Source organism: Podarcis pityusensis (genome assembly GCF_964106645.2).
Source record: "Podarcis pityusensis genome assembly, chromosome: 7".
Lineage (NCBI taxonomy): Eukaryota > Metazoa > Chordata > Lepidosauria > Squamata > Lacertidae > Podarcis > Podarcis pityusensis.
In genome coordinates this window covers 50,749,860-50,762,949 of record NC_138031.1, presented here as the reverse complement: position 1 = coordinate 50,762,949, position 13,090 = coordinate 50,749,860, and the positions used below count along the sequence as shown (strand labels likewise).

The 13,090-nt window shown below is 38.9% G+C and overlaps 1 protein-coding gene across 5 annotated transcripts in view; it reads right to left on the bottom strand.

The window, feature by feature from the left end:
- Nucleotides 1-13,090, bottom strand: part of CEP192 (centrosomal protein 192) — a 47,857-nt gene extending 34,767 nt beyond the window's left edge. For 2 of the 5 annotated variants that reach the window (XM_081014069.1, XM_081014073.1), the window contains exons 1-15: nt 12,854-12,992; nt 11,074-11,263; nt 10,084-10,197; nt 8,383-8,534; nt 7,586-7,638; nt 6,982-7,111; nt 6,559-6,716; nt 5,767-5,904; nt 5,463-5,598; nt 5,086-5,153; nt 4,150-4,369; nt 3,580-3,711; nt 2,382-2,446; nt 2,098-2,295; nt 1,525-1,645 (exon numbers count right to left, since the gene is read on the bottom strand). In XM_081014069.1, the coding sequence (XP_080870195.1) occupies nt 1,525-1,645; nt 2,098-2,295; nt 2,382-2,446; nt 3,580-3,711; nt 4,150-4,369; nt 5,086-5,153; nt 5,463-5,598; nt 5,767-5,904; nt 6,559-6,716; nt 6,982-7,111; nt 7,586-7,638; nt 8,383-8,534; nt 10,084-10,197; nt 11,074-11,240 (1,852 nt within the window). In that variant the 5' untranslated portion in view covers nt 11,241-11,263; nt 12,854-12,992. Of the gene's footprint in view, nt 1-1,524; nt 1,646-2,097; nt 2,296-2,381; nt 2,447-3,579; nt 3,712-4,149; nt 4,370-5,085; nt 5,154-5,462; nt 5,599-5,766; nt 5,905-6,558; nt 6,717-6,981; nt 7,112-7,585; nt 7,639-8,382; nt 8,535-10,083; nt 10,198-11,073; nt 11,264-12,164; nt 12,800-12,853; nt 12,993-13,050 lie in introns of those variants that run through there. The other 3 variants (XM_081014071.1, XM_081014072.1, XM_081014070.1) reach the window with 3 other exon arrangements.

Below are 13,090 nucleotides of genomic sequence, written 5' to 3'. Positions count from 1 at the left end.
CTAGCCATATTCAGATCATTATCCATGTTTTCATGCTGCTGTTCCACCTCTTTCTGTTGTATACTTGCTTTGGCACAGATATTAACCTGATTTGTTAACTCACATTAACATAGAGTTCCCTGGCTTGGATGCAATGGGGAATTCTGGATTAATGCAAGGCAGGAGATCCAAGTCATTGGCCAATGTGAAAAGGGGAGAGAAATGTGTTTCATGACACTATGAATGATTGTCCGAACATGACCATTTTAAGTGTAAACACCACACAAATGTAATTAAGCACACATCTAAGATCTATTTGGAATAACAAAAATCCTATGCAAAAGCAATTTAATTCTATCTGTACTCTAACTGCTTATTTTCATACCAAGCACAGTGTGTGAGGATAATACTAAGCTGCATAAGGAAACCTATGATTTCTAAGCCATCCTTCATGAAAAGATTCCGGGGTGATTTACATATCTGTACCATTAAATACCACACATAATAAAGCACTAAAACCAAAATTTTAAAATCCGTTAAAAAAACCTCTTGGCCTGCATATAGCCCCAACAGGGTTTTTGACCCACAGCCCAAAATGACTTTTAAAAGTTCCTATGCACCCCCAGTGTTACGATACCAAAAGCTTTTTGCGATACCTCTGTGTCTTTTTTTTTTTAAAGAAATTTAAAATTAGCTATCCTCACTTTTAGACTTCAGCCATGCCCACTTTGACATGTTGCCCCTGGAGGGGTTGGCCATGAGTCAATCCTGCCCTCTGCATGAAAAATATGAGCTGCTCCTTACCTTAATATGAAACAGCACGAAACCCTGCAGCATAGTTGCCGGGGGCAGAGCAGTCCTCTAATGCCATTCTGGAATATGCTCAATATAAAACACAGACCCCATTTTCTTGCCCTCACTTACACTCTGTTAGCAGGCTAGCAGCATAGTTTGCAACTGTATGATATAGTGTTAATCAGACTTGGCCCAATACATAAGCAGATTTTGGAAATGAAGTGAACAATTGGCTAACATCATGCGTGGCCAGCGTGATGCCCTTCAGGTGTTGTGAACAGTCCATTAGCCATGCTAGTGGGAAGTATGAGAAACTGTACAGTGGTGCCTCGCAAGACGAAAATAATCCGTTCTGCGAGTCTCTTCGTCTAGTGGTTTTTTCGTCTTGCGAAGCAACCCTATTAGCGGCTTAGCGCTATTAGCGGTTTAGCGGCTATTAAAGGCTTAGCGGCTAAAAGGCTATTAGCGGCTTAGAAAAAGGGGGGGGGGAAAGCGAAAAAAATCGCAAGACTCGCAAGACGTTTTCGTCTTGTGAAGCAAGCCCATAGGGAAATTCGTCTTGCGAAGCGCATCGAAAAACGGAAAACCCTTTCGTCTAGCGGGTTTTTCGTCTTGCGATGCATTTGTCTTGCGGGGCACCACTGTAGTTCACAATCTTTGGAGGCCACTAGGTTGGCTTCACCTGATAAAACAGCTACTTGCACAGAATTCTTAGGTTTACGGGAAATTATTAGGTTTACAAGAAATTACCTTGAAGAGTAGACGTCTGAGAATTCTGTTCATCAGTGTTTGTTCTAGATACATCTGATTGCCTCCACAAAGGAAGAGGTTGTCTCTTTTCCGGTGAAGTAATGTGATAACCAAAAGATGGCTGTAAGAGGAAATAACGTTCGTGATAAATGCTTTGAGAAACATGTAGTAATAGAAGCTGGCCAACACAGCGTCTAGCTCTGGAAGATGTCAAACTTGCCTTCAAATATTTGCTTCTTTGCCCATGTTTCACAGTCCATTGTAGAAAATAACTCAACAGGTGTTTACAGGCACATGAGACTACCTCATGGACAAGTCAGTAATGGGCTACATAAAATGCAGTAGTTCTCCGGGGTCTCAGGCATATATATCTTTCAGTCCTTCTATCAGAGATATTTTAATGAATTTGGAAGGCACTAAACCTGCATTTTCTGTATGCAAAGCATATGCTCTATTACTCAGCGATGAGCCTGCTCATTTACTTATTTCTATTTTGTAGTCTGAGAGGAATCTTGTCAAAAACCAAGTATGTACATATAGTGGTAAAAGTATGTGGACAAGACGGCTACGTACCCGTTTCACATCACCTCCTCCTCCGAGACAACCAAGAGCCTCAGACCTCTGACCAAAGAACTCTCCTAAAGAGAGCCGTAGGTAACTAGCATCTTTGCTAAAGTCAGTTTGTGAACCTCTTAGTGGGTTGCCGTTATTAACACATTTCCATGAAAAGTCCTCTAATCCAGAGGTATTTTGCAGTTCCATTTTCTCTTCCTGAAAATGTAGCAAACAAAAACGTCAAGAATTATCATTACCTATAGACAAAAGGATCAGAATAGCCTCTTTACGATGTTTCCTACCTGAATAAATCTGTGTTCCCTTTCAAATTCTTCTTGATCTTGGTCAATCACAGCAATTGCTTCAGCTTTTCAAAGAGTAAGAGGAAGAAAGGGAAACAATTAACCTCTTAGCATATCCCACATTCCCTAGGCAGAATGGATGAATGAGTGAAAGGTAAAGTAATCGTGAAGTAAAAATTACATTAAAAATTAGGCATATTTTATGTACTGAGCTTAGTTTCCTGTAAGGTCATGTAATGTTAATATGCAATTTGTTTAGCTCCATCAGCTGAATGTTTTAAGTCGGCTAAAAGCATATCTGCTTACTCAGGCTTCTTGAGATGTTTAAGGTGGTTATTCTGTTCAGCTACTGGCTGTGATGTTTTTAATTGATGGATTTTTAAAAATAATTTAGTTATTATTTTCTGATTTCTATTTGTAATTTCATGATACTTGTAGCTACTTAAAGAGATTTATTCCTAAAAATGTCACCAGTATATAAATCCAAATAAATAAATAAAATTTAAAAGTTTTGTGTGGTTTTATGATATTATGGTAATACCAACTGTAAGAAAAGACAGATATTTACCATTCAAGGAGAACCACTTTGAATAAAAACAAGCTTTTGTATCATCTGAAGCCCTGGTATTCTGTGCTGCTGTCTTTGTAAGGAGCAGAGCTATCAGCTAGGAAATCTGAAAGCCATGCCAGCCCTTTTCCTCTACCATTATTTAATTTCAGCAGTTTTGTAAGTAATACTACAATTGAAGTCTATCACAACTAATATCCTAAGTTTAAAGAAGTCAGGTTACTTATGCTATTAATTGTCAATTGCTTTAACACTGAAGTTTCAGTTACCCAAAGAAGTATTTTTGTTTCACTGTCATCCAATTGGCATCTGCATTACATTACCTACAAATATGTGGAGAATCTTGGTGACCCATGTCCTAACATATAATTAATCTTGTAGTACAAACTTACTCAAGCCAGGTCGAAGGAAAGCTTTGCAAGACCCCTGCTATGTTTCCTACTTATCTTTGTGGAAAGGGGTAATTTAAAACCAAAGTAAAAAAAATAATCTCGAGAAATCAAGGGAGCTCCGACAAAACTCCTTCTGATACTGACATATTTTGTAAATGTAGGTGTCTGTTCTTTTAAGTTTAGGAAGTGAAATGCAATCAAGACATTTCCAAAGATTTAAAGGTATAGTAAGGCTTACATCCAGCTACGAAGTCTCCACTTAAGTTTGAGAAATTGGATACTTCTTCTTTATTAAATGACGTGTAGTAAGCAAGATCTGTCACCCATCTACCATCTTCATTTTGATACACAACATCATGGGGTGGGTCCTCTAAAAAAAGGAATCACATATTGTCTTTAGCTTCCTCCACTTTCAGTCATGACACACATGTACATGAATGAGTACATTACAATATAGCACAAATAAGGTTCCTATCCAAAGGATGTTACTACCTAGACTTTGACAATTGGGGGAAGGAAAGGAGAAGGAAAGGAAAGCTAACAATGAGTTGATTTAACAAAACAACAACAATAAGCAATACATGCATGCTTTAACTTAGTGGTTAAATCAAAACTGAACCGGGATATTCAAAAGCTACTTTTGTTCCACTCTCATTTTCAAGTAAGCTACAGTATTTCATCAGTAAGGCCATGTGCTGTTTACATCAGGCATAACACAAAAGCATTCACAGCAGCCACCCACCAACTCAGCAACATCTCAAAATCAATCTAGAAGCTGAAAGCACACAGGAGCTAGCATTTAACTAACCTTCTGCTGTACATTCATATTGCTCTGAACCTTTGTAAGCACTTGGCGACAGGTATGCATCAGCCAGAGGAACATAATTTTCATTAGCAAGCTGCGACAGATCAGGAAATTGGGTTTGCTGTTCTGTGTGCCATATCTCAGAAGCAGCATTACTGTCAGCAATGCATTTAAAGTAGAGAGAATCTAGCTTTAATTCACAGTTGGTTACGTTTGTGGCATCCTTTTATAAAAAGCAAAAGGAAAGAGAGAGAGTTACTTTATTAATTGGACAAAAATGTTCATTTTCTTTTTAATGTCAATTAAGAGATACTTTCCCAGACCAATTTTAAATAACCTCATGTAGTAAGGTTTTCTATAATTGCTCAAGGACTTTCATTGAGTATGGTTTTAGCAAGCAATTTAAAGTGTTTATTGCTGTTAAGTAGTGTATGCCATTTGGGCAATTTTACCGGGAAAGCTCCCTCCAGCTTGCATATAGGATCATCAGCTAGGTACTGTTAACTATAGTGCTCATTGTGGTGATGGGGAGAGGAGGAAGGGACAAAAGGAACAAGTTAATGTTGTCTACTCAAGGTCTTGGCATGAGACAGATGACTACTGGTTGGAAAAAAATAATAGGGATTTGCATGTGTGATTGATTCATAAACTCTTGAGAAGTTTTGGAAATTCAGACTACTCAGAATGTTTTCCTTAAAAAACAGAAACAAAAAGTATCCCCAACACTTGCTCAAAAAGAAGTCTGGTTTATTTAAAAAAGAGATGATCCCCTGTTAAAAGAAACTGGTGATATCCAACTCCTACTCAGAGAAGACCCATGAACAAGTTACTTAAGATTATTTATTTCAATGGGTCTACGCTAGGAGATACCCAACATTAGGTCAAACTCAGTATCTTGAGCCAGAATACATGGATTCTGATTTTCAGTCCTCTACTTACATTTCTGCTGCTGCTGACTGTTTTCGTCTTTACAGATATTCCATCTTCCTCACTACAGTCATGACAACCTGCAGTGATACAGTTATTTAGCATTGATTTTAAATGAAATGAAAGAAATGTTGTAATAGAAAAAACCATTTAATAGGTAACACATCTTGGCATCAACATGTTATTCCCACAGTACTTTGGGCATCATTACTATACTGTATTTTCCTCATTATATTCATTTTTACTCAATATGCATTTTTTAAAAGATGCTTAAAATTTGTCATGACAACATTGTGCCTTTTAAGGAGACACATAATAAACTAAGTTGTACCAAATTGATATGCACATTCAGTACATTAAAATGTCACCATCAATAACAGAGCTGCTACCTAGGGTATCTGAAGAAGCGTGTTGATAATCTGTTGTTCTACTGCATACTTCAGATGTGTAAACTACCATTTCAGCAGGAAACCTTTCAGAACTATCACTGTGTCCGGAGTTTAGACTAGGTTTACTGCATTCTACCTGTTGCAAAGAAAAAAGAAAAGATAAGCAAATGCATTGCAATTTAAAGAAAAAAAATTCTTAAAATGTATTCGAGTATAAGCAACCCATGTTCAGCAACCCCCAAACTATATTGGTTAAAGGTTTGTGTCTTCTCTAGAAATTTAGCCAAGCTTAATTATGACGCACCTCTTGCCTTGCTGTCATGGGCAACATAAATTGCTCGTCTTTCTCATTCTGCCCAGCTTCCTTAAAATCATACAGTTCTTCGTCGCTTGCAACAGGAGAATCAGTTCTTGCTGCCTGGCAAACGTTAGGTATCTGGAACTTTTCCTGAAGAATTTTAAGTGTTAGTTTTCAGCCAAAATGCCTTCAATGTGCTCTAGAGTTGGGGAGGCCTGTGGCTTTGCAAGGAACATCATACAATGTGTCAGGATGAGCCCTGCTCACCGCTACAGCTTCAAAATTGGGAGGTTGGCTAGCTACACATCACGCTCAGAGCAGGTGAAGCTCAAGTACCCAAGAACTCTTGAGCGACGGCAGAAGATTATTTATGTATTTTGTTAGAGCATGATCCACTTGCACCGCAAGTGTAGTGCTTATGAAGGATCCCAGAAAGTCTGAACAGAACCATTTCTTTTCACCAACCAACAAGGGCGTACGAGCACAAGTACACAACATTAGGGAGAATGTCTAGTCTCTGTGTGCTGCCTTATCTCCATCTATTGCTCATTCTGTATTCTTTTGTAGCTCTTGTGTAGAAGGTGAGGAAAGAAAAGGGAAATGGGGCATTATTGCTATTAGGATCCTCTGCAGGAGATGCAGCTTTGGGGCAAGTGAACTGTGCCTCATTTTAGCTCCCTTAAGTTACCAACATTATCTACCCCCCAACCACCTTTTACAAAGTTGTTCATGCAGACTGAACAATGTCATAGTGTGCCTACAAACCCCCAATACTAGAATAACTGAATTTTCACTTACAGTTTTCCTATTCCTATTTGAAGGCAGTTCCATGGCTTTAACATGTTCTCCAAATTCATGTTCTTCAACATCTTCCATCTGCATTTCTGGTAGTACCAGCTGCTCAAAATAGGTCTCCAGTTGGCCATCACAGAACTCTTCATCTCCAATTTCATATTCTAATTCAGCAAAAAGCGGCTTGCCATTAGTTCAGATATCAAGTATGAACCACATGCATTCTTCCACAGTTCCCCAGATATATGCACACAGGTGTTTTAAGGACATTTGTATATTATCTGCACTTCACATGTTCACTGCAGGAAGCATATGCATCGCATGAAACACCAGTGCACAAATAATCTGGCTTGCTGTTGGCAGTGTGGAGCCATCCTTAGCAAAAATAAACTGGAAGTATACCAAACAATTCGAATTTTAAAGCAATACCTGTAGAATGTCCTTCTAAGCTTGCAAAGCTCAGTGGTTGTTCATTTTCTATAAATCTGGAAAAGTCGATCCTAGCCTTGTTGTCTATTTCATTTGTTATCCTCTTCTGACCATGTTCTAATGAAATAGCCTACAAACCAAAGTCAATACAGGAATTTGAAGTACTTATTGTTGAGTCTCCTCCATAACTTCACTTTTTACTGGCTGGATCAATCAAAGTCTCTAGTGTTCATCAAATGCCCCCAAGGAAAGCAGAACATGATGTTATATTATCCCACGTTTAAGTCGCATAGGTTTTAAAAAATAGAAGGGATTCAAGAAATTACAGACAAGTTAACTTAATGTTTATTCCAGTTAAATTGGTGTAAAGCTTTAAAGATAAAATGGTAAAGTATAAAAGAGAAGAAGTCTTGCTAATGAAACAACAGCATGGCTTCTGCAAAGATAAAGCCTGCCTCACTACTGCTTTGGATTCTTTGAGAGTGTGGTCAAGCATGTGGAGAGTGATGCTTCAGAAGACATTATTTACTTAAGACTTTTTGCTAGAAAAAAAGTACATTAGTTCTTTGTAAAGTCTACATCAATCATACTGCAGAAAAGTTACCTTGCAGTCTTCATTGTCTTTTTCAAATGAAGCAAATATTCTAGCTGTCAAATCTGAAAGTTTAAAAAAAAAAAGTTTTTTCCTACTGCATTAGCAGTCATCTTTACAAAGGCAGAGAAAAGAATTTGCCAGGAATTTCTTAACCACAGTGGTACATGGATTATATTGCTTGCAAATTTTATGCAAATGCTCTTGCTCTGCAAATATCACTAGTTTATTTTTTGGGGGGTCACTGTCTCCCATTTAGCACTGTGCATAAAAATTGAACGCTATCAAAAACCTTTAGCAAATGTAAACTAATCAAGTATGGAATCATTCAAGAATATTATTTTTTAATTAATTGCACCCTTCAAGTACATTCACATATGAGCTCAGGTACAGAGAAATGTGGGTTTGGTTTGCCCAAAATTACTTTAAACCACTGAGGTTTTTTACAATCAAGCGGTATATAAATTTTATGAAATAAAAGTAAAGAAATAAAATTGTCTGCCAGGCCTAATTAGGTCTGTAGATCAACAGCTCCCCACTCCTGCTCTACTCCATTCTCCCCCATCATCCAAGTTTGTCTATTCCCACCAAGTCAGCCAGCCAAATTATGTAGATGCCAGCTACTACCTTATTTTTGGTAGCTCCAGTTCATTTCCAAACTGATGGGAAACTCATAGTGGGTGACTATTAGCAGGAAAGCTATATTACACTTGAAGTATCACAAATGAGGATACCACATTTAGCAGAACTTCAGAATACATTGTAGAATGCTTAATAGTATTCCTACAGACACTGTGAAAACTGCCTACCTTCCAAGTGTTGAAGTGAAAGCCTCTCATGCAAAGAATGCCACTGGTTCCCAGAGCTTTCATTAGAAAAATGCTGGTGCTTTTGCTGCAAAACATTAGATCCTTGCTGGTTTGACTCCAACTGATTGTCTGCAGCTTTATTACAGCATTCCCTGAGAAAGTAAAAATGAAGGTTTTAATCTTAATTTTACAACTGCTTAGTAGTAGTTTAATATACTTAATGTCAGACAGCTCCACCTGCATTGTTTAGCTGAACCACACTAAGCTATATATTCCAGAATAACTTCCCTAGTGGTATCTTGTAGATTGGATCACACCCTGGATATTGTAGGCAGGAAGCTGCAACCTGCTGCATTTTATTTAAAAATATAATATAATAAACGGCATGTTTATAAAACATATACAGTCATTGTCAATTCTTAATAAGAGGTTTCCAACTCAAATTTAATTTGTGTTTAACATGTATAAATATTTTTATAGGTAAGTTTGCATATTAGCCTATAGCTTGCTGTTCCAAAATTTTACAAACTAAGTACATCTTTCCATAAACCAATTCTCATGTGTTTTCCTTCTAGCTCCAACATAGTAGGTGTATTTGAATAAAAGTTTTATTTCTCATGATCATTCTGAAATGAGAGGCAAGTTTAGCTTTCCAGCAACATATAAAGATTTTCTAGTGCTTCTCAACTGGTAATATCAATATTAGACTAACTTAAATGAAAAAGTTAACTAAGGCTAAAATCTGAAAAATATATTAGGATCTTACAGGTACTTTTTAACAAGCTAAGCCAGGAAGTAGTTATCTACTTCAACACTTAAAAAAAACCAACCACACTCAAGCTAGGTTTATTAGCAGCATCTACCTAAACATTTTTAACAGGGAACTTATGTTCCTTCAACAGGTCATAATTTGGAAAAAATGATATACACCATGCAAGCAAAAGATAGAACTTAATAGGGAGTACATAAGATTTGCTTCTAGAGTCATAAGTGGCCTTGAGTGGGTGAGTTTGCTAGATACAATCTGACCACAGGTTCTCTTGTGAGACAACTCCACATGCCACAGAAATTAGTCTAACGAACAACCGAGTTGGGCTTTCATTACTATCCGTAGGTTAATCTTAACATACATTTTAGGATTTAAAACATAAGGAGTATATTTCATGGTCTTAGCAGTCTAGAACAGGAATGAACCTTTGGACCTTCAGATGTTGGACTGCAATTCTCATCAGCATGACCAACAGTCAGGTATTATGAAAGCTTAGGTCCAACATCTGGGGGACTATAGTATTATTATATTTATTAAATTTATATACCACTTTTCACAGGGCAGTTTACAGTATAAAAGCACAAAAATACATAAGAAATAACAAACAAAACAATAAAAAACAGAGTTTAAAAGACCATAGGTTCTTTAATTAGCTGAAGGCTGGAAGAAGAGGAATGTTGTTTTTTCTGTTGGCAAAAGATATATAATGAAATTACACCCCCATCTCTGCTGTTAAAAGTGATAAGACATGCAGCAACATTTAAATCAGGCATTCATGAAACCTATTTGTCAGAGAATATCTCTTGAAAGTTAATTTTAAAGTTGAATCAAAAAGTTCTAATCTATAAGCAGAAGGGAGTCTTCTGTGAGCAGAAATGTATCTTTGGATCCAACACAAGATATAACATTGAATTATGTAATCTACTTCTTACACAGTATCCTGAAAGTTAAGATTCTTTCTTGGATCAGAATCAGATTCACCACTACAGGAAGATGCTAATGGAGCAGGGAATCTATTGTCCGTGTAAGACACTTCATCATATTGTCTGCAATACAGAGAAAACAAAACCATTATTTTGCAAGTTCTCAGCTCTGTTGTTTAGAAGACCATTTCAGTGATCAGGAATGTCTTATGAAGTGGCACTACCTCCTCACATTAACCACAGGATAAATTTGTCTCCAGTAGCAATCCAAGGTAAAATCAAATGAGGAAGGTACTCCAATCCTTAGTGTCTCATAGTCAGAGCACTCTTCTTCTTCTTCTTTTGAAAAAGGAACATATTTGCTTCCCCTCCCCCCCACCATGGTCTTCTGCTTTCAGCATCTTGCCTAATAATAGCAGCTTATGAGGTGGCTCACTAAATGATACTGCTGATGTCAATGGCCATTGCTACGAACAACTATAAGTCTTCATAGTGCTAAGCCAGCAGCCCCCAAGCTGCTTCATAACTCCACCTGGAGCAGCTACTGTTACTCAACCCTGTATATTACAGTTACTAGCAAAAATGGCTTTAATATCTAGGGATTCAGGTATTCACCTCTACACACAAGAGGGTGACCGAGATAATATGCTAATATGTCTGGGACCTGCTCCAGATCTCACCCCTTGGGAGGAGAGGAGGTAGTCTTCAAACAGCCCCTTGCCGGTACCTGCTTTACTTGCATCCAAGTTACTACACAACGTGTGACAGTTCAGCACATAATTATGAGCTTGCTGAATTCCGTTTCAACAAATTTTATGTAAGATTTCCAATTATCTAGATTCTATTTTTATCATGAATCATACACTGATGGAAGTAGAAAGCCATGCCTGGAAACAGTTTCAGATTTAGAAATTACCTACCATGAGCAATCCTTCAGTCAATACATTCTTCCCTACACTCACCTACGAATTTCTAGTCATGAACTAACAAATGTCTTACCCATCATGAGAACCAGTTTTCCGTCTGGCTTCAGTTGAAGCAGCAACTGGTATACCAAGAGTTGATGAAATTGTGATATTGTCAAAAATGTCACTGGTGCAGCCAGTTACAGAGTTAAGCAAAACACTTGGAAATGTTTCATCTGCAATACATTTGAAGTCTTCCATTATACTGTCTTCTCATAGCTGCCCTAAAGGGTAAGAGAGAGAGGTTACACATAGGCAGCAAGATAATATTCAAGAAATGTTCTATTTTATCAGTACTTTTAAATCACATTGTCTAATCTTTGTTTCCTAGATGGTAAGTGTACAGTCAGAGACTGACCTGTCATCAAGCTCCTAAATTGCTACAGGAGCTCAATAACTGAGAAACAAAACTGAAAAGCTGTGCAGTTGTTTGACTTTGCTATGACTGCCAACACAAGCGTAGCACAGTATCCCTACATCTTCCACAAAGACAGACACTGAGTAAATTCTTTCACAATACGCTCTAGAAATTCCAAACGCAAAAGGAACGCACATTTGAAGGACTGGAACAGGTACAAGCTCTTTGAAAGCAAAATGCCAGAGCAGTCCAAGATTAGAGTTACATCAATCACAATTGCAAAACGCAACTTTTACTGTATTTTTATTTTCAAAATCAAGTTATACAAAGCACCAAAACACACATGCAGGTTGTCAAATCATTTAACAAAATAAATTCTTTTCAGGAACACAGCTCATTAGATTGCTGACTACACACAGTGCAGGTGCTATATTTAGCTGTTTAAGCCGATTGGCATGAGTTTATTGCTGTTTCTAGAGGCTGCCAGCACCTGAAGTGGGGTACAGCAGAGAGAATGGTGTACGTACTCAATTTTTCATTAATGCTCTTTCAACCAAAACCTTTACTATGGGAGTGGGGGAATGTGAGAAGCACCATCAACTTTCTTGCGTACGAAATAATTCTGAATCACAACTAAGTTTTGGTCAGCTCCAAATATATTTTTTCACACCGAGGCAAGCACTTCACAAATCTGCAAGATAAATTAAGACTATTTCTTTTGCGACAAAAGTAGCAATTAACTGCCTTGTTGAATTTACAGGAATTACTTTTTAAAAGAAAAGGGCTCTTTTCTGCAACCGTTCCAGAGCTGTGTGGGTCAGTGTTACTAGCTTCAAAGTAGTCTTCCATAGCACGTTATTAGCTCAGAAGGACCAGCAGGGGCACGGTGCCGGAGAAGCCCTCTACACATGCTCAGAAACACTCCCTGACACCAGCATCGTCCAACAAAGCATTCATTCAGTTTGCTGCGGAGCCGAGATGTGGCTCAGCTTTGTCCCCGTTTTCGACCTTCTTATGGGCAACTTATAGGAAAGGAGTGTGGACACTTCCAAGGAACACAGAGCAGGAGGAGGAAAGGAAGAGGAACTCTGTCCCCACCGCAGAATATAAATAACTGCGCCAGGCACACGTGGAGGGCGCCGATTTCTAGCGTTTTTCCTGCTAAGGACGGCGCTGGGCTGAAGCGAAGCGCCGCGAGGGAAGCAAAGGGGCGCGCCTTTTTTCCGGTTTCCCCTGAATGGGCTCCCGCCCCTCCGTCCTCTCTTCTCGGGACACCCGCCAAAAAAAGCTTCCCCGACACTCGCTTTAGGCGCCGACACAGGAGGGAGGTGAAGCGGGAAGCAAGAGAGAAGGGAAACCGCCCCTAAAACGACCTGAAACGGCCGCTTCTGATTGAGAAAAACATGCCCCCCTCAAAAAAACACACCACCCAACCTCCCCCCCCCAAACCGCTCACCGAAAGGAAAAGCGAGAGCTGGAACGGCAGCTCTCGGGCGCCTCCGGGCACGCGCATTGATGCGCGAGGACACCGTTCGGAAACGTCACGGCAACCCCAACAAGCGTCGAACTCTGGAAGAAGGAAGGAGGGAGGGGGAAAGAGAGAAACGCCCCCTCCTCTATTTTCTTGTAAGTGCGCACGCGCACGCCTCTTACCTGGCGCCTAGGAAACTCGCTTTTGGATTTCGGCGGGCGG